Source organism: Pongo pygmaeus, chromosome 7 (assembly GCF_028885625.2).
Source record: "Pongo pygmaeus isolate AG05252 chromosome 7, NHGRI_mPonPyg2-v2.0_pri, whole genome shotgun sequence".
In the NCBI taxonomy this organism is placed as follows: domain Eukaryota; kingdom Metazoa; phylum Chordata; class Mammalia; order Primates; family Hominidae; genus Pongo; species Pongo pygmaeus.
The window spans coordinates 157,470,645-157,487,956 of NC_072380.2; the positions used below are offsets into that span (position 1 = coordinate 157,470,645).

Genomic DNA, 17,312 nt, shown 5'->3' on the forward strand with positions numbered 1-17,312 from the left:
GTTTCTAGTACTCCTGTCCCCGCGCTGGCCCTCCAGCCGTGGGAGCCGGGCCGTGGGGGCGGCCGTCGCGAGCATGCGCACCGGCACTGCGGCGGGCGGGCGCCGAGTCTGGGCGCGGGGACGCGGGGCGGCGCGAAGCGGGGCCCTCTGCCGCCCCGCGCTCCCATGTACGCCTTTTACTCGCTGCTCATCTACATCTTCTACAGCCTCTTCCGCAGGGATGGTGGCGCCGCGGCGGCCGCGGAGCCCGGGGACCCCGCCCAGGTGAGCGGGGCTGGCCGTGCAGCCCGTCGTCCCCCGCCGCCTGCCCCACCCCCACGCCGAGGTTCCCGGGGCGGGGGCGGGCACGGGGCGCGGGGCGACGGGGCCGTGCCGAGGACCCTCGGCTTGGCTCCGGTGCTGGAAGCGTAGACTTCGGCCCCAATCCTCCGGCCCGGTTCGCGGAGGGAAGGGGCCAGCAGGCTGCCTGCCCCCTCCTCAGGGGCGCCCCTGCCCCCTCCCTAGAGAGCCCGCAAGCCCCGGGGTCGCCGGCGCCCAGACCTTCCCGCGCCAGAGCTGTGGACCGAGCTGACTGGCCTGGCCGGTAGGTGCGGGATGGGAGTCCCGCGGGGCGAGGGCGGTGCTGGGACCTCCCAGGGAGGGGTGGAGGCCTGGCTCCAGCACGTGACCCGAAATGTCTCCCGCTCTCCTCCCTGACCGGCAGGCAGCTCCGAGCCTGAGGATGGGTCGGAAGGCGCAGCCGAGGGCCGCGCGGCCGCGGTGTCCCTAGAAGAGGCCCTACTGCGCCTCGCCGAGTTCCTCTCCGTCCAGCTGGGGGCGGAAGAGAGCTGCGGGAGCCCGGCCGACCTGGGCCAGGTGAGCGCGGCGGAGGGGCTGCTGGCAGCTACCACCTGCGCCGGCCTTCCTGGCTCTAACAGCCCTGCTCCGATTCTTGTTTCCTTCGCAGTCTGGCGAGGTCCCCCCACTGTTGACGGTGACCAGTCAGCTCTTGGCCCTTCTGGCATGGCTCCGAAGCCCCAGGGGGAGGCAGGCCCTGCTCCAGGGGACTCAGCCAGCCCCTCGGGTCCGGCCCCCGTCTCCAGATGGTGAGTAAAGGACAGTAAGTTGAAAGACTCTGGAGGGAGCAAATCCCGGTAGAACCTGGGCGGCTTGGAGTTCGGGGTCCGGTTCCTGAAGATTTGGACTGGAGACCTTTTCAGTGCTAACTGGGCCCACCCTACATCAGGATCCACATCCCAAGAAGAAAGTCCTTCCCACTTCGCCGCAGTCCCAGGCGAGCCACTGGGGGATGAGGCCCAGGGACAGCAGCCCCTCCAGTTGGAGGAGGATCAGAGGGCGTGGCAGCGGCTGGAGCAGCTCATCCTGGGACAGGTGAGGCCCCCGGAGCCAGAAGGAATTGGGGGCTGGGGCGCCAGAAAAAGGAGGTCCACCCTGTCTCTCTTACCTCTCCCCAGCTGGAGGAGCTGAAGCAGCAGCTGGAACAGCAGGAGGAGGAGTTGGGTCGACTGCGCCTGGGCGTGGTGAGGCTGCGGGGGGACCTGGCAGGGCCGGGCATGGAGGGGGTGCTTCAGGTGAGTGCCGAGGCTTCCTTTCCACCAGGGGGCGACAGACTCAGAGAAAAGGGTTCAGCATCTGACCCTGGAGAACGAGGCCCTGAAGCAGAGCCTGAGCCTCATGCGGGACCTCCTGCTGCATTGGGGCCCCGGGCCCCCCATCAGGGCTCCGCAGGTACTCTGCTCCCGAGTTGCAGCCATTCCTGCAGCCTGGGGCTCTTGCACACCTGGCATGCAGCCACAGGACCCAAGCCTCCTCAGGATCTCCCGGGATGGTCTGTGTAGGGCAGCCCCATCAGGGAGGCTGATGCCAGTGGGAGGACCCCCCTCTCCGTGGTTCCTCTGAGTGGCTGATCCCAGGAGAGCAGAGGGACCGTGGGAAGGAGCTCTGCGTGGAGTTGGGAGGCATGGGTTCACAGCCAGCTCTGCCCACCTCTTGACTTGACTTTCCCATCTGTGAAATGGTACCGCAGACCGTCCCTCTCTGAGTCCCTCCTGGCCCCCACCCTCCCGCAGGAGGAGGCGGAGGCATTGGTAGAGCTCCAGGGCCGGCTTCAGGAGGCCCAGGACACCACAGAAGCCCTCCGAGCCCAGGTGGGCATGGGGCTCAGGGATCCGTGGCTCAGGGGTGAGGAGGGCTGGGGTGCTGGGAGGGGCTTATCTGAGGCAGGGCCTGGTAAGTGCCTGTTTCCTCAGTGACAGGGGTGGGGTTGGGCGGGGCAGCTGGGGGTGCAGGAGGTGCAGCTGCAGGGCCTTCAAGGGGCCCTCCAGCAGCTCCAGCAGGAGACGGAGCAGAACTGCAGGCGTGAGCTACAGCAGATGCATGGGCAGCTGGCAGGTAAGGGCTGGGGCTGGGGCTCACGGGAGGCCCTGGAGGCTGGGCCTTCCCTTCCAACAGACTTCCCTCTCCAGGACTTCGGGCACGGATGGCCAGCCTGCGTCAGGGCTGTGGGGACCTCCGAGGTTTGGTCAGCACCTTTACCCAGAGCTGTCAGGGTTCACTGAGTGAGGCCCGGGGCCAGGTCAGTATCCCTCCCCGCCTAGCCCCTCCTCTCTGGGAAGCCTATTCACTGTTCTTTTGACGGGGGTGCTCCTGGGGATTTGGCTGTACTAAGAAGTGGGGCTCTGGAACCCAAACAGCTTCTGTGTGACCCAGGGTAGGACTTCACTTTTGGGCCTTGTTCTAATTCTATGCATACTTGGTTGACAATAAACTCTTAAAGCATTGCCCAGAAGCATGGAGGAGACAGATAATGTGGTGTCCTTCTCTGTCATTCCTGGGTTTTATCCTAAGGCTACTGAATGATGTCCCCAGGGGCCCAGAGCCACTGAAAGTTGTGGCTAAGCACAGCTGAGCGGCCCTGTGGGGGCTCCCTGCCACTCTCAGGACCCTCCCACCTCCCACCTTCGCAGCTCCTTGGCTGACCCCTTGCCTTCTGTACATCCCTGTTCCCTCAGGTGTCCTGGGCCTTGGGGGCACTGTCATCTGGAGAGCCTGGCACTCAGCTCCCTGAGGGGCAGCAAGGGCCCCCAGCCGGATGCCCGGGGCGGCTGCCAGAACTCAAGGGTATAACAGGCTTGGGAGCCCAGTGGGGGCAGGGAGGGTGGCTGGAGGAAGCGCAGCCTCTCTGTGCTTTAGGGTCTGCGAGGCATTCCGCTGACCTGATCCCCACTGCAGGAAATATCCGTGTGCTGTGTCGGCTGAGGCCAGGGACATCCTCCAGCCTCGTGAGCGTGGAGCCTGGCCCAGGGGGCACCGTCACCACCTGCTACCGGGGGCGCCATCGTCGATTCCGCCTAGACTGGGTCTTCCCTCCAGACGCCAGCCAGGAGGAGGTGACGGCCTGCCTTTGCACCCATCCTGACCCTTTCTCAGAGTTCCCTGAAGAGCAGGAGAGGCTCCAGTTTCCCCTTCCCAGTCTGGCTGTCCACCTGGAGGAGCGAGGGTAGCTGGGCTCTAGCCAGGAAGGAAAGGGAACCAAGGGGGCTGGGAAGCAGGGCAGGCAGCCCAGCTTGCTGCCTCCTCCTCCCAGGCTTCACTGCCTGCCCACTCCTCTTTGCTGGGGTCCAGGGTCTGCCCAGCTATGAGGGCCTCTCATTGCTTTGTGGCCCCAAGGCAGGCGGTGGGTGGTGGGGGCCGTGGGTGGGCAGGCAAGCTTCTAGTCTTAGTGTGCTCTCTCTGCCTTGCCTGGATCCCACTCTCCTTCCCTACCCTTTTCCTGCCAGACGCCTGTGGAAAAGCAGGGGCTCCAGCCCCAGCCCACCCCACCCCACCTTCACACACATTTTCATCTGCACGTGCCCTTTGCTGCTAGAGCTCCCATGGCTGAGGAGATGGCAGCTCAGAGCCAGGGGAGATTAGGTAAGGGGCAGAATGGCAGCGACTCCCACCCAGGCTGCCTGCCAGCCTCACAGGGACAGGGGGACGACTGCCCAGCAGGTGGCCAGGGTCACCCTGATTCCCACTTCTCCAACCACTTATTTCTTCATCCTACACATCCCTCTGGCCTTAGCCCCACCCCAAACTGCAGCCCTGTGCAAGGCATGCTTTGTGCACTGTTCTCTGGACAGCCGTACTGGACAGGGTCCTCTAATTCAATGTGTCTGAACCAAAGGCATCTGTGGACAAGCCCCTCATCTGTGTTCCCGTTTCTGCAGTGGTGCCATGATGTGCTCCTGAATGTCATCCACAGTGCCACCTCCATCCAATCATGGAATCTCAGTGACCACACAGAATTCTAGATTCTAGCCTCATGGCTGTCTTCAAAGAGAGCTGACAGCCCACCCTGTTACCAGCGACCTTCTGGGCATAAAAGCCAGCCATGTTGTTGCTCAAAAGACTGTTGGTGTCCAGTCCCAATGGGGTGAATGTCCCAACCTTGTGTCTCTCTCACCACCTGTCTGTGCCTGGGCTCCAGCAGGCCTGGCTGGCCACCATCCCCCATACCTGCAGGCCCTTCCTGGGGTCATGCTTTGTGAGCCAGGTACTGCTGTGGCCCTCTAGGTGCACTGCCATGACTGTTCACAGCAGGTGCCACTGTAGCCCTTACCTCTCGGGAAACTGAGGCACAGGAAGGTCAAGTAAACTCCAATCATACCCGGGTTTGAACTGAGCAGTCACACCCCAACATCTGGGCTCTTTTTTTTTCTTTATTTTTGAGATGGAATCCCACTCTGTCGCCCAGGCTATAGTTCAGTGGTGCGATCTTGGCTCACTGCAACCTCCGCCTCCTGGGTTCAAGCAATTCTCCTGCTTCAGTCTCTGAAGTAGCTGGGATTACAGGTGCGTGCCACCATGCCCGGCTAATTTTTGTATTTTTAGTAGAGACGGGGTTTCACCGTGTTTGCCAGGCTGGTCTCGAACTCCTGACCTTGTGATCTGCCTGCCTTGGCCTCCCAAAGTGCTGGGCTTACAGGCGTGAGCCACCTCGCCCAGCCCGTCTGGGCTCTTTTAAACATTTTTTAAAATTTTTACTATATATATATATTTTTTGTTTTTTTATTTTTTTTTTGATAGAGTCACACTTTGTCATCACCCTGGAGTGCAGCGCGATCTCAGGTCACTACAACCTCTGCTTCCCGGGCTCAAGAGATCCTTCCATCTCAGCTTGCCGAGTAGCTGGGACCACAGATGTGCAACACCATGCCTGGCTAATTTTTTTTGTAGCTTTTGTAGAGAGGGGGTTTCACCATGTTGCCTAGGCTGGTCTCAAACTCCGGAGCTCAACCAATCCACCCGCCTCGGCCTCCCAAAATGCTGGGATTTATTTTTGTTTTTTTCACGTTGGCTTCCACATTAAGGACACCACACCTGCACTCTTAACTGCTGTCCCCAGGCCTCCTACGTGGTCTTCAGGACTCCAGAGCCTCTGCATAGGCTGTTCCTCTTCTCATTGCGTCTTTTCCCTTCTTTGCCTGGCAAATTCTTGTAAGCACCACCTTCTCTAGGGAGACAGAGGGTCTCTGTAAGACACATCCTCCCCCATGGTCCCTTAGAGCCATCTTCCCAGGGGACTAGGCTCTGCTCACACCTGCCTTCATGGCACTCCCCACCCCACCAAATAGGTCATAAACAGGCAATGTGGGGAGGACTCAAAACACATTCTCCCGCCTCCCCCAGGTCTTCAGAGAGCTGGAACCTGCGGTGCTGTCCTGCCTCCGGGGCTACAGCGTCTGCATCTTCACCTATGGCCAGACAGGGACCGGGAAGACCTACAGCATGGAGGTGGGACAGAGCCCACGCCCCAGTGGGAGAGGCCCCAGGGGCCCTGCATGACTTGGATGTGAGCCCGGTGTGCACCCCACCCCATCCTCAGGGCCCTCCTGAGGACCCCGGCATAGTTCCTAGGGCGCTGCAGTCGCTGTTCCGGGAGATGGGGGCCGGCCGGCAGCACCGGGTGACACTCAGCATGGTGGAGATCTACAATGAGGCTGTCAGGTGGGCTGCTCCATCAGGGAGGCCTTCTCCCCACCCCTGGCCCAGGGCCCTTCCGGATTTCCAGAGAACTCTGGAACCAAGACCTTCCCCTTTCTCACCAGGGACCTCCTTGCTCCAGGGCCTCCCGAGCGCCTGGCCGTGAGGCAGGGCCCAGAAGGCCAGGGCGGGATCCAGGTGGCTGGCCTCACCCACTGGGACGTGCCCAACCTGGAGACATTGCACCAGGTAGGGCTGCACCGCCTTGCGAGACCCCGCCCCGTGCTTCCACTTGGGGGCGGGGACCCTGCACCTGACCAGGCCTATCGCTCCGACTTTCAGATGCTGAAACTGGGGAGGAGCAATCGGGCCACCGCCGCCACCGCCATGAACCAGCGCAGCTCCCGGTCGCACGCCCTGGTCACGCTGACGCTGCGCTTGGCGTCTCCACCGCGCGCTCCAGGCACCGCAGGTACCACGGTCGGTGCCTGAGCCCTGCGGAGTCTCCAGCACACCTGAGGCCCAGCCTTCCCCCATGTCGGGCTCGCTCGCCCCTCTAGGCACGCTGCACCTGGTGGACCTTGCGGGATCTGAACGCGCACGGAAGGCAGGGGCGGCCGGCCCGCCGCGGGGAGACCCAGACGGCGCCCGGCGCCTGCGGGAGGCCCAGACCATAAACCGCTCGCTGCTGGCGCTAGGAGGCGTGATGGCCGCACTGCGGGCCCACCGGCCGCACGTGCCCTTCCGCGACTCGCAGCTCACGCGACTGCTGCAGCCGGCGCTGGGCCCAGGCACCACCGCGGTGCTGCTGCTGCAGGTGGGCGCCGGGGCGGCGCAGGCGCGGGGCAGGTGTGTGCATGCCGGTCACCGCCCACCCGCGCCTCTTGCCCGCAGATCTCCACGCGGCCGGAGGATCTCGGGGAGACAGTCTGCTCACTCAAGTTCGCCGAGCGAGTGGGTCAAGTGGAGCTGGGGCCAGCCCGGCGCCGCAGGGTCCCGCGCTCCTCCGGGACGCCCTCCTCCCTGAGTACCGACACTCCGCTCACCGGGACCCCCTGCACCCCTACGCCGTCCCCTGGCAGTCCTCCATGCCCCAGTCCCGACAACGGCTCGGGCTCGGCCCTCGCGCCCGCAGAGGGCCTGCCCCTGTAGTCCTGGGTCGCGGCCCTGCCCATGGGGTCTCAGGCCAGGTCTCTGCTGGCAGAGGCGGTAGTAAAGTCCCTGTACCCCGTCTCCCAGGGCACAAGCTCCCTAGCCTCTTTGGATCCACTGCTCCTGAACTCCCAGAGTCACCCCTCCACCTCCGCAGCCAGTGAAGTGTGTTGTGCCTGCTGAAGTGATCACCCCCCGCCCCCAGCCCTGCATCAGGCCATAGGTCTTGGCTTCCTCCTTATCACCATTTGCTGTTATCACGGCACACAGCAGGGAATCCCAGGCCCCCGGCCAAGTGGTTACCCAAGTCACCACTCCTGACCCAAAAATCAGGCATGGCATTAAAACATTGCAAATTCCTTTACTGTTATCCTCCCCACCACCAGGACCATGTAGGGTGCAGTCTTTACTCCCTAACCCCTTTCCCGAAAAAGGTGCTACCTCCTTCCCAGATAGATGAGAGAGGGCAGGACTTCAGGCTGGACCCACTACTGGGCTCTCCCTCCCCCAGCCTGGAGCACCGGAGGGGAGGTGACGGCTGGTGACGAGGGGAGGTGACGGTTGGTGACGGATGGATGGGTAGTGGGCTGAGAAGAGGGGACTAGGAAGGGCTATTCCAGGCTCAGCCCTGCCCCTCCAGCCTTGCCTCTGAGTGTAGGAGAAACAGAGGCATGACTGACCAGGATGAGGGTTGTGCCCAGCTGGGTCACGGCCATGCATGGGGTGGTCCAATAAACACCGTGGACTCCCAGCAAGGCTGCTGCCTGGTGTTTCGAGGCTGCTGTGGTCGCAGACAGCCGCCTCGCCTTGGCTCCCTGTCAACAAGGTGGGGGTGGGAGCGGGAGGGAGGAGCGGCCCCTGTCTTAGGAGCCTCACAGGCTGCACCAGGAGAGCAGCCAGCCTGGGCCAGGGGCTGCCAGGTCCCGAGGGTGGCTGACCCAAACGTCGTAGATGCTTTTGTTGGGTGGCACCCCCTGGAAGAGGGCGTCTAGATCGCAGAGCAGCCCTGGGGGCCCTCGGGTTTCAGGGGTCACGCCCCAGTAGGCAGGGCTGGTTGATGGTGGACACCGGGGACAGGAGGTGGGTGGTGGTGCCAAGGGCATTACCACATTGGGAGTGTAGATAGGCAAGTAGGAGGTGGGCAGCTGCCCCCAGAGGGAGGCCCTGTGTCCCCCGCTGGACAGTCCCCTAGGAACTGAGGTGCCCTGCAGTAAGTGGAGAGGCCAGGCCCTAGGCTCTGGGGAGAGGGTCGAGGGCCTGATGGCTCCCCGCTGCAGAGTCTCCCCCTCCACTCTGGTGGGGACAGGAAGGGGGCAGAGGGGCCACAGAGGCCTTTCAGAAGAGGGAAGGGGTGGGGTGGGCACCGCCTCCTCCCCACTGTTCCCTGTGCCTGCAGGAACTGGGCTGCTCTGTGGAGCTAGCCCCGGCCAGGGTGCCCCCTCCCCGGACCCCCCTAGCAGGGACTTGATGCTGAAGCCCTCACTGGGTGGCGGAGGGGGACTGGGCGGCCGGTATGGCCGGCCCTGCAGCACGTAGGGGCCCAGGTCCTTGGCGAAGGCTCCACGCGCACCTCGGTTCTGCCAGCGCCGGCACAGGGCCGTGTTCTGCAGCCGTAGCGCCTCAGCTGGGATCAGGCTCACGTCGACCGCCCAGAAGTTGCCTTTGGCCTGGGGCTTTGCAGGGTCCTTGGGCACCTGGGTGTGGGGGTCAGACATGGGTGGGGCTGCCCAACCTCGGATGCTCAGGACTTCCGCGCGCGCTCCGCCCCCGGGTTCGGACCCCGGCCTGCCCCACCTTGCGGAAGCATCGGTTGGAGGAAAGGTTGTGGCGAATGGAGTCTTTCCAGCCCTCGTAGTCTTCCCTGAAGAAGGGGAACACGGCCTGGACCTGACGGATGATCTGAAACCGCCAGGCGGCCGGCCGGCGCCGTGAGCCCAGACGGGGATGGGGTAGCGCCCCACCCCTCCCCCACTACCGGGCTCAGGGGCGCGCGGTGCCGGCCCCTGCTCTCCCCGAAGAAGGACATTTCTGTGCGGAAGGGCGGCAGAGGGGGCAAGGGGCTCCCGGAGAAGGGTCGTGCCTTGAGGCCCTCAGCTCTCAGGACTGGTCCCACTGGCATACCTGGGTGGGCTAGGAAGGGGTGGGGGTCAGGGCTTGAGCCTGGAAGTGGGTGGGGAACGAGTCTGGGGAAAGAGAGAGTGGGGGCCGGGGCCCGCTCACCTGGGCCAGCTTCAGTCTGCGGGAGGGCGCGGCCTGAATCACCAAGGCGATCATGGCCAAGTAGGTGTAGGGGGGCTTGTCATGTCGCAGGTACCTCTTCTTCCTCCTCTTAGGGGGCTGGGAGGGCGACTCTGCCTCTGGGGGCCCCAGGCGGGAGCCGCTGCAGGGCCCCATGCCGGACGGTAGACAGCGTGGGCAGGGGCCTGGCCGGGTGGAGGGCGCAGGGCAGTGGGGCAGTGTAGGAGGCAGGGCCGGGACCTGAGGCCGGGCTGGGGCAGGCGGGCTGGGGCCTTTATCATTCGTAGGAAGGGGGAGGGGAGAGAAGGGAGGAAGAGGCTGTGGGGGAGGGGAGCATGCCGAGGGCTGCCACAATTAGCAGGTTTTGGTTAATCTGGAAGGGAGGGGCAGAGAGGATTCTAGTGGGGGCTTCTCCTGAGGCCTCAGTCTCCACCCCTGAGCTGCCTTTGGGTGGCCAGGCCTCGCTTCAAAGGGGCTGCGATGACCCATGGCTACTTTATCCCGTCTTCCCTGGCCAGGTTTCAGGACCCCATTTAACAGATGGGGGAGTAATTAGCCCATGCCAAGCTCCCAAGGAGTGGGAGTTCAAGACCTAGCAGCTAGTAGGCCCTGAGCTATGGGGGCTGGATACCCACCCAGGACATGATCAGGTGGAGCTTCCTGGAGGAGAAGGCCATGAAGCCCCCACCCTAGGAACAAAAGGGGGACACATTGACTCAACTGATTTCCTGGGAGTTGCTTCAGGAGCCCAGGTGGACCGCTCACCTCCTCCTCCCTAGCCATCTCTGCTCCTCCAGCCAAGCAAGGCTGGTATTATGTATCCTGCCCCAAAGCCCAGGTTCTCCTCCCTCACAAGGGGCAAGTTTGCCCAAGAGGATAGCAGCTCTGGGAATTAGCAGTGTGGTAGGTGCTGGCACCAGGCCAAGGGCCCCCAGACACACGGGGGCCCAGGGATACACTTTTGCCCTTCACTCTGAGAATTCAGCTTTTCTTGTGCAGCCTCCACCATGATAACCTCAAAGGGCTGAAAATCTGCAGCATACAGTGAGGTCCAGCACACCCCGAGGTGCGGAGGGGAAGGACAGGCAGCGAGTGTCCAGGAGGAGGAGGCCTGGGCCGCAAGGGGCCTTGTATATGGGGTGCCACACTGCTCCTGCCCCCACGCCCCTGGTCGGGTGGTGCCCCTTTTCCTTCTGTCTCTGACTCTCCCCTCAGACCCCACGTGGTTTCCCTCAGGACTCCTGTCACCACCTCGACGCCGCTGGGGCCCTCTCTGCTGTGTTCCCTAGGTTATGGCTGCACAGTCCTGTGCCTCATGAGGCTAATACTTGTGGCCACTTACCCCGCTCGGTCAGCAAGGCGTCGTTCTTTCCTACAAGTGTTTGTTGTTGTTGTTGTTTTGAGACAAGGTCTCACTCTGTTGCCCAGGCTGGAGTGCAGTGGTGCGATCTGGGCCCCGTGCAGCCTCCACCTCCCCCGCTAGGGCGATCCTCCCGCCTCAGCGTCCCGGGACTACAGGCGTGTGCCACAGAACCCAGCTAATTTCTTAATTTTTGGTAGGGACGGGGCCTCCCTATGTTGCTCAGGTTGGTCTCCCCGGCTCAAGCGACCCACTGGCCTCGGCCCCCTCCCAAAGTGCTGGGATCACAGACGTGAGCCACCGCGCCGGGACATTCCCATAAGTTTTTTTTTTTTTTTTTTTTGAGACGGAGTCTGGCTGTGTTGCCCAGGCTGGAGTGCAGTGGCGGGATCCCGCCTCACTGCAAGCTCCGCCTCCCGGGTTCACGCCATTCTCCTGCCTTAGCCTCCCGACAAGGTGGGACTACAGGCGCCCACCATCACGCTCAGCTAATTTTTTTGTATTTTTAGTAGAGATGGGGTTTCACCATGTTAGCCAGGATGGTCTCGATTTGCTGACCTCGTGATCCGCCCGCCTCAGCCTCCCAAAGTGCTGGGATTACAGGCGTGAGACACCGCACCCGGTCTCCCATAATTTTTAAGGCACCCCCCTCTTCACTGGCGCCTCCTTGGTGGGGCGCTGGAGGCTCCCCAAGTTCTGACCGCCCCTTTCCGACTGCACTATCCCGGGCCCGAAACCACCCCCAAAGCTGCCACTCATTCCCCTGGCGCCCGTCCCGTTGCCCACGATGACTCGGTTTTGTCCAGCATAAATCAGTGACCACCGTTCCAGGAGCCTTGGAGCATTCCCGTCCCACCCAGGCCCCAAGGAGATCCCAGCCGCGGAGGACTCGCCCGGCCGCCCGCAGGTGTCCCCCTTGGCCCCCACCCCCGACCGTCCCTCCCCAGGCCCCGCCCCCGATCGTCCCTCCCTCAGGCTCCGCCCCCTGCTCCCACGGGGCACCGCGGCTTCCGGCTGTGGGTAGCGCGGACCGGAAGTGTAGCGTTGCCATGGCGAGGGCCGGGCGCGGTGCCCGCCCCCGCAGCGCCTCAGGGAGCGCGGGGCCCACTGACCCGCGGAAGCCAGCGGACTCACTTGCGCGGCGGTCGGCGCGGGGCGCGAGGTGAGGCGCGGACTCCCGGGTCATGCGGCGGGAGCGGAGCGAGGGAGAGGGGCCCCGGCCAGGGACAGCAGCGGCGGGCCCGGGAAGGAGGGGCACTGGGTCGACACCGAGAGAGGAGACCGGACCGGGGAAGGATGAGGCAGAGGGGAGGGAAGAGGCCGGGAAGGGCGAGAGGAGGAGGAGACCGAGGGGAGAGAGGAGGCTGGCGAGGGAGGAGGCCGGGGAGGGGCCCTCGGGAGACGCGGCTGCCGGCACGCGGGCGCCCAGGGCACAGGTCCCGTCGGGCCGCCTTGGGCGTTGCTGGCTGAGGCCCAGGGCAGCAGGTGCCAAGGGTCAGGAAAGGCAGGGAGCCGAAGGCTGCCGGTGGGCGCTTCGCATTTTGTTCCAAGGCGAAGGTGTGTGGATTCCCCGCAGCCCGTCGGTCAGGCAGACAGCTCCGGAATTATCTTCATTTTCAGATGAGGAAATCAAGTCCGCAGAGAAGGGATTTACCCAAGCTTAAGCTTTATGTGGGCCTTGGAGCTAGGCTGAAGGAGAAAGTGGAGTCTCTCTGGGGCAAGTTCCTTCAACTTTCGGGGATTCAAATGACCTCACTTGTAGTGCGGGGCGTCCGGACCACCCCTCAGGAATTGGGATCAGGGCAAGAATTACTAAGCAAGCACCCCGCCTGGGAGGGAGTGTCCAGGACTGGTGTGGGCCCCTGTCTGTACCAGAGCGGAGGCCCCGGGCGCGGTGGGATTAATTTCCATGGGTGCAGAGAGGGGAGCCATGTACGGAGTCATTCTAGGCTTAGGGGAGATAGAGCAAAGTTAGCCCTCCCCAAACCTCTGTGCCTTCCTTTTCTTCCTGGATTCCTACCTGGGGGTGGAGGTGGAGGCGGGGGTACCGCTGCCTTTTTCAAAGCGTGTCTAGCCCAACAGTGAGCCCTCCTGGGCGTCTTGGCGCCGCAGTTGCTTCCTGGACGTATTGGGGTTTCTCTGGGAGAAGGGTCTTGCCTGCAGTACCCTGGGCCTCCTGAAGAGGCCTCTGGCTGCGTTACCTGATTCAGGGACCCAGAGCCACGACTAGCCGAGAGGAGCTCCGGCGGCGTGTGGCTGGGTTGCCTGAGGGGCTGGGGGCTGCCTGGTGGACTTGCACACATGCTGGCTCCATGCTTGTCACTGTGGTGGACGCTCAGAGCTCTACAGGGCCAGCTGCCTGCCCCTGCCCCAAGTCCCCCGGGCTCGGGTTGGGATGGGGGAGGCTTTAGGGGGTCCTGGCCCCTCCTGGTGCTCAAGCTGGATTTCCTCCCTGTTGGCTGGGGCCATCCCTCGTGTCTCTTGATTGGCCTGTCCTGGCCTCATCCCTCACCTGCTTGGGATGCACCTGGACTCCACTTTGCCCCGAGGGTTGCCTGGGCTGGCACCTAGCAGGGGGGCTCCTCCTGTATGACTGTACTTTGGGGTCTGTGTTCTAGGGATTCTTGAACCTCTGGTCTGAATGAACAGCCGATTGATACAGCTCTCCACTGCATGCAGCTTAGGAACCTCAGTCTCAGGTGACCCCACAGACTGTACCAGCACCCCCAGCTCCACCCTTGCTCTTCCCCGAGCGTGTCCTAACCGTAGCACTTGTGCCACATCTACCCATTGGCCAAAATGAGAACTGGGTGGCAGTTCCAGGCCCTTCTTTCATGCCGAGGCTCTCCTGGCACTGGTGCACGCACACCTAAGTGAGGCCTTTTCATCAGACTTGCTCAGCCAGGAGCTCGGAGCCTTCCATGTCACATCCTGTGCTGGGACCCCTGTGCCAGAGGCTCAGTAGCTGTTCACCTGTTCAGCCCACTGCACTTACTGAGTGCTTCCTATGAGTCAGGAACTGGCCAAGTTCTTAGGATGCAGCAGGGAAACAAACAGTAACTGGCATGTCAAGAATTAAAACAAGGTGATGAGATAAGAGAATGACAAGGTAACCACAGAAGATCTCTGAGGAGGTCACACTTAAGATGTGATCCGAGTCCCAAGAAGGAGCATGCTGTCCTAAGATCCGGTGGAAGAACTTTCCAGACAGAATGAGCAGCTGACGAAGGTGGGGGTGATGATGAAGCTGGTAGCACCAAATAAATGTGCTAGACCAGGGGTTGGCCAGCTTTTACTGGGAAGGGCTAGGTAGTAAACATTTTAGGCTTTGCTGACCATGTGGCTTTCTGTTTTTTTGTTTGTTTGAGAGGGAGTCTCACTCTGTCGCCCAGACTGGAGTGCGGTGGCACGATCTCCACTCACTGCAACCTCTGCTTCCCGCGTTCAAATGATTCTCCTGCCTCAGCCTCCCCAGTAGCTGGGATTACAGGAACATGCTACCATGCCAGCTAATTTTTATATCTTTTTTTTTTTTTTTTTTTGAGACAGAGTCTTGCTGTGTCGCCAGGCTGCAGTGCAGTGGTGCGATCTCAGCTCACTGCAACCTCCGTCTCCCGAATTCAAGTGATTCTCCTGCCTCAGCCTCCCAAGTAGCTGGGACTACAGGTGCCCACCACCACGCCCGGCTAATTTTTTGTATTTTTTTAGTAGAGACGGGGTTTCACCGTGTTAGCCAGGATGGTCTCGATCTCCTGACCTCGTGATCCACCCGCCTTGGCCTCCCAAAGTGCTGGGATTACGGGCGTGACCACCGCGCCCGGCTTGTTTGATGGGTTTTGTAAACACCATCATAATCCAAATATAAAACATTTCCGTTGCCCCCAAAAGTTCTCTCGTGCTCCTCTGTGGTAAGCCCTTCCTCACACCCAGCCCAGGCAATAGTGATCTGCTTTCTATTACTGTAGGTTTGGCGTCCCTTTTTAAGAATTTCACATCAGCTGGGCATGGGGGCTCACGCCTGTAATCCCAGCACTTTGGGAGGCTGAGGCGGGTGGATCACCTGAGGTTGGGAGTTCGAGACTAGCCTGACCACCATGGAGAAACCCTGTCTCTACTAAAAATACAAAAGGTTAGCCGGGCGTGGTGGCGCATGCCTGTAATTCCAGCTACTCGGGAGGCTGAGGTAGGAGAATCCCTTGGATGTGGGAGGCGGAGGTTGCGGTGAGCCGAGATCGCACTATTGCACTCTAGCCTGGGCAAAAAGAGCGAAACTCCGTCTCAAAAAATAAAATAATTTCACATCAATGGAATCATATGGAATGAATACTTTTGTGTCTGATTTATTTTGCCAGACGACAATGTTTTGGAGATTCAAGTGGTTATGTGTATCCGTAGTTGATTCCCTTTTTCTTTCTTTCTTTTTTTTTTTTTTTGTTTTTTTGAGACAGAGTCTTGCTCTGTTGTCCGGGCTGGAGTGCAGCGGCATGATCTCGGCTCACTGCAACCTCCACCTGCCAGGTTCAAGCAATTCTCCTGCCTCAGCTTTCTGAGTAGCTGGGACTACTCCTGCCACCATGCCCTGCTAATTTTTTGTATTTTTAGTAGAGACAGGGTTTCACCATGCTGGCCAGGCTGGTCTGGAACTCCTGACCTCATGATCCGCCTGCCTTGGCCACCCAAAATGCTGGGATTACTGGTGTGAGCCACTGTGCCCAGCTGCTGCTGCTGCTGCTGCTTCTTTTTTTTTTTTTTTTTGGAGATGGAGTCTCGCCAAGTGCAGTGGTGTCATCTCGGCTTATTGCAGCCTCGGCCTCCCGGGTTCAAGCAATTCTCCTGCCTCAGCCTCCCAAGCAGCTGGGACTGTAGGCATGTACCACCACACCCAGCTAATTTTTGTATTTTTAGTAGAGACGGGGTTTCTCCATGTTGGCCAGGCTGGTCTCAAACTCCTGACCTGAAGTGGTCCGCCTGCCTCTGCCTCCCAAAGTGCTGGGATTATAGGCATGAGCCACCGCTCCTGGCCAGTTTATAGTTTTCTTATTTTTTATTTTATTTTTATTTACTTATTTTTGAGATGGAGTCTTGCTCTGTCGCCCAGGCTGGAGTGCAGTGGCACAATCTCGGCTCACTGCAACCTCCACCTCCTGGGTTCAAGCAGTTTTCCCTGCCTCAACCTCCTGAGTAGCTGGGACTACAGGCACATGCCAGCATGCCCGGCTTTTTTTTTTTTTTTTTTCTGGGACAGTCTCACTCTATCGCCAGGCTACAGTGCAGTAATCTCGGCTCACTGCAACCTCTGCCTCCTGGGTTCAAGCGATTCTCCTGCCTCAGCCTCCCGAGTAGCTGGGACTACAGGCGCCGGCCACCACGCCCAGCTGATTTTTGTAATTTTAGTAGAGACGGGTTTTACCATGTTGGCCAGGATAGTCTTGAGCTCCTGACCTCATGATCCACCCTCCTCAACCTCCCAAAGTGCTGGGATTACAGGCGTGAGCCACCGTGCCCGGCCTATTTTTTTGTATTTTTAGTAGAGACGGGGTTTTGCCATTTTGGCCAGGCTGGTCTTGAACTCCTGACCTCAGGTGATCCGCCTCCCTCAACTCCCAAAGTGCTGGAATTACAGGTGTGAGCCACCGTGCCCGGCCCAATTTTCATTTCTTTTGCGTATGTACCCAGAAGTAGGATATGCCTTCATTTTTACGTTGTGTGGCTGACAGAGTTACATTCTGTTCTGTAACCACAGTTCACATGTCAGTCTTTCTATCTACAGAGCCAGGCAGTGTGTGTAAAGTAGGTTTCCTCATCTATGGGTCCAGTGTCCCAATTCCTGCCTCCTACAAATGATGTTCTTGGCCGGCTTCAAGTTCAAAGGCTTTCCTCCTGTTTCATGCATCATCAGTCTCCTTCATCACGTGAATTTTTTGAACTTTGTCATCCTATGTGTTGTGTCCTTCTGTTTTCTTTATTTATTTTTATTTATTCATTCATTTTTGAGACGAAGTCTTGCTCTGTCGCCCAGGCTGGAGTGCAGTGGCAGCATCTTGGCTCACTGCAACCTCTGCCTCCTGGATTCAAGTGATTCTCGTGCCTCAGCTTCCTGAGTAGCTGAGATTACAGGTGCACGCCGCCACGACCGGCTTTTGTATTTTTAGTAGAAATGGGGTTTTACCCTGTTGGTCAGGCTGGTCTCAAACTCTTGACCTCAGGTGATCCACCCGCCTCGGCCTCCCAAAGTGCTGGGATTACAGGCATGAGCCACTGCGCCCGGCCTCTTTTTTTTTGAGACAGAGTCTTGCTCTGTTGCCCAGGCTGGAGAGCAGTGGTGCGATTAGAGATCACTGCAGCCTCAAACTCCTGGGTTCAAGCAATCCTCCTGCTTTGGCCTCCCAAATGTTGGGATTATAGGCATGAGCCACCATGCCCAGCCCTTCCCTGTTTTCTTTTTCCTTGGCCACCTTCCCCTGCTCATCTCTCTGCTCTGACAGCTCCCACCATCTTTCCTTCCAACTCCTAGGAATGTGCTGGCTGACTGTGAGCTCTCTTTCTTGGAAATGCCTTTCCAGCTCCTGTCCCAGGCTCACAGGCATCTCAGTGG

General features: G+C 60.4%; 3 protein-coding genes across 7 annotated transcripts in view; 2 read left to right on the forward strand and 1 right to left on the reverse strand.

The window, feature by feature from the left end:
* Nucleotides 1-7,870, forward strand: KIFC2 (kinesin family member C2). Its single transcript, XM_054499348.2, has 18 exons — nt 1-264; nt 505-583; nt 704-855; nt 947-1,085; nt 1,226-1,371; nt 1,455-1,520; nt 1,600-1,728; nt 2,070-2,147; nt 2,277-2,391; nt 2,466-2,575; nt 3,012-3,120; nt 3,232-3,389; nt 5,674-5,778; nt 5,870-5,991; nt 6,093-6,216; nt 6,310-6,439; nt 6,528-6,784; nt 6,862-7,870. Exons 1-18 carry the CDS (start codon nt 166-168, stop codon nt 7,117-7,119), a joined length of 2,376 nt encoding a protein of 791 aa, XP_054355323.1. The 5' UTR covers nt 1-165; the 3' UTR covers nt 7,120-7,870.
* Nucleotides 7,461-17,312, reverse strand: part of FOXH1 (forkhead box H1) — a 15,852-nt gene continuing 6,000 nt past the window's right edge. The window contains exons 1-5 of one of the 5 annotated variants that reach the window (XM_063669250.1): nt 12,738-14,568; nt 11,852-12,325; nt 9,340-9,629; nt 8,914-9,018; nt 7,461-8,813 (exon numbers count right to left, since the gene is read on the reverse strand). In XM_063669250.1, coding sequence (XP_063525320.1) covers nt 7,992-8,813; nt 8,914-9,018; nt 9,340-9,629; nt 11,852-11,903 — 1,269 coding nt within the window. In that variant the 5' untranslated portion in view covers nt 11,904-12,325; nt 12,738-14,568 and the 3' untranslated portion in view covers nt 7,461-7,991. Of the gene's footprint in view, nt 8,814-8,913; nt 9,019-9,339; nt 9,731-9,992; nt 10,047-11,851; nt 12,417-12,737; nt 14,569-17,312 lie in introns of those variants that run through there. The other 4 variants (XM_054499370.2, XM_063669251.1, XM_063669249.1 and 1 more) reach the window with 4 other exon arrangements.
* PPP1R16A (protein phosphatase 1 regulatory subunit 16A) overlaps nt 11,750-17,312 on the forward strand; it is a 23,769-nt gene continuing 18,206 nt past the window's right edge. The window contains exon 1 of the mRNA XM_063669248.1: nt 11,750-11,879. The gene's annotated coding sequence lies outside the window, so the exon portion shown is untranslated. The remainder of the gene's footprint in view (nt 11,880-17,312) is intronic.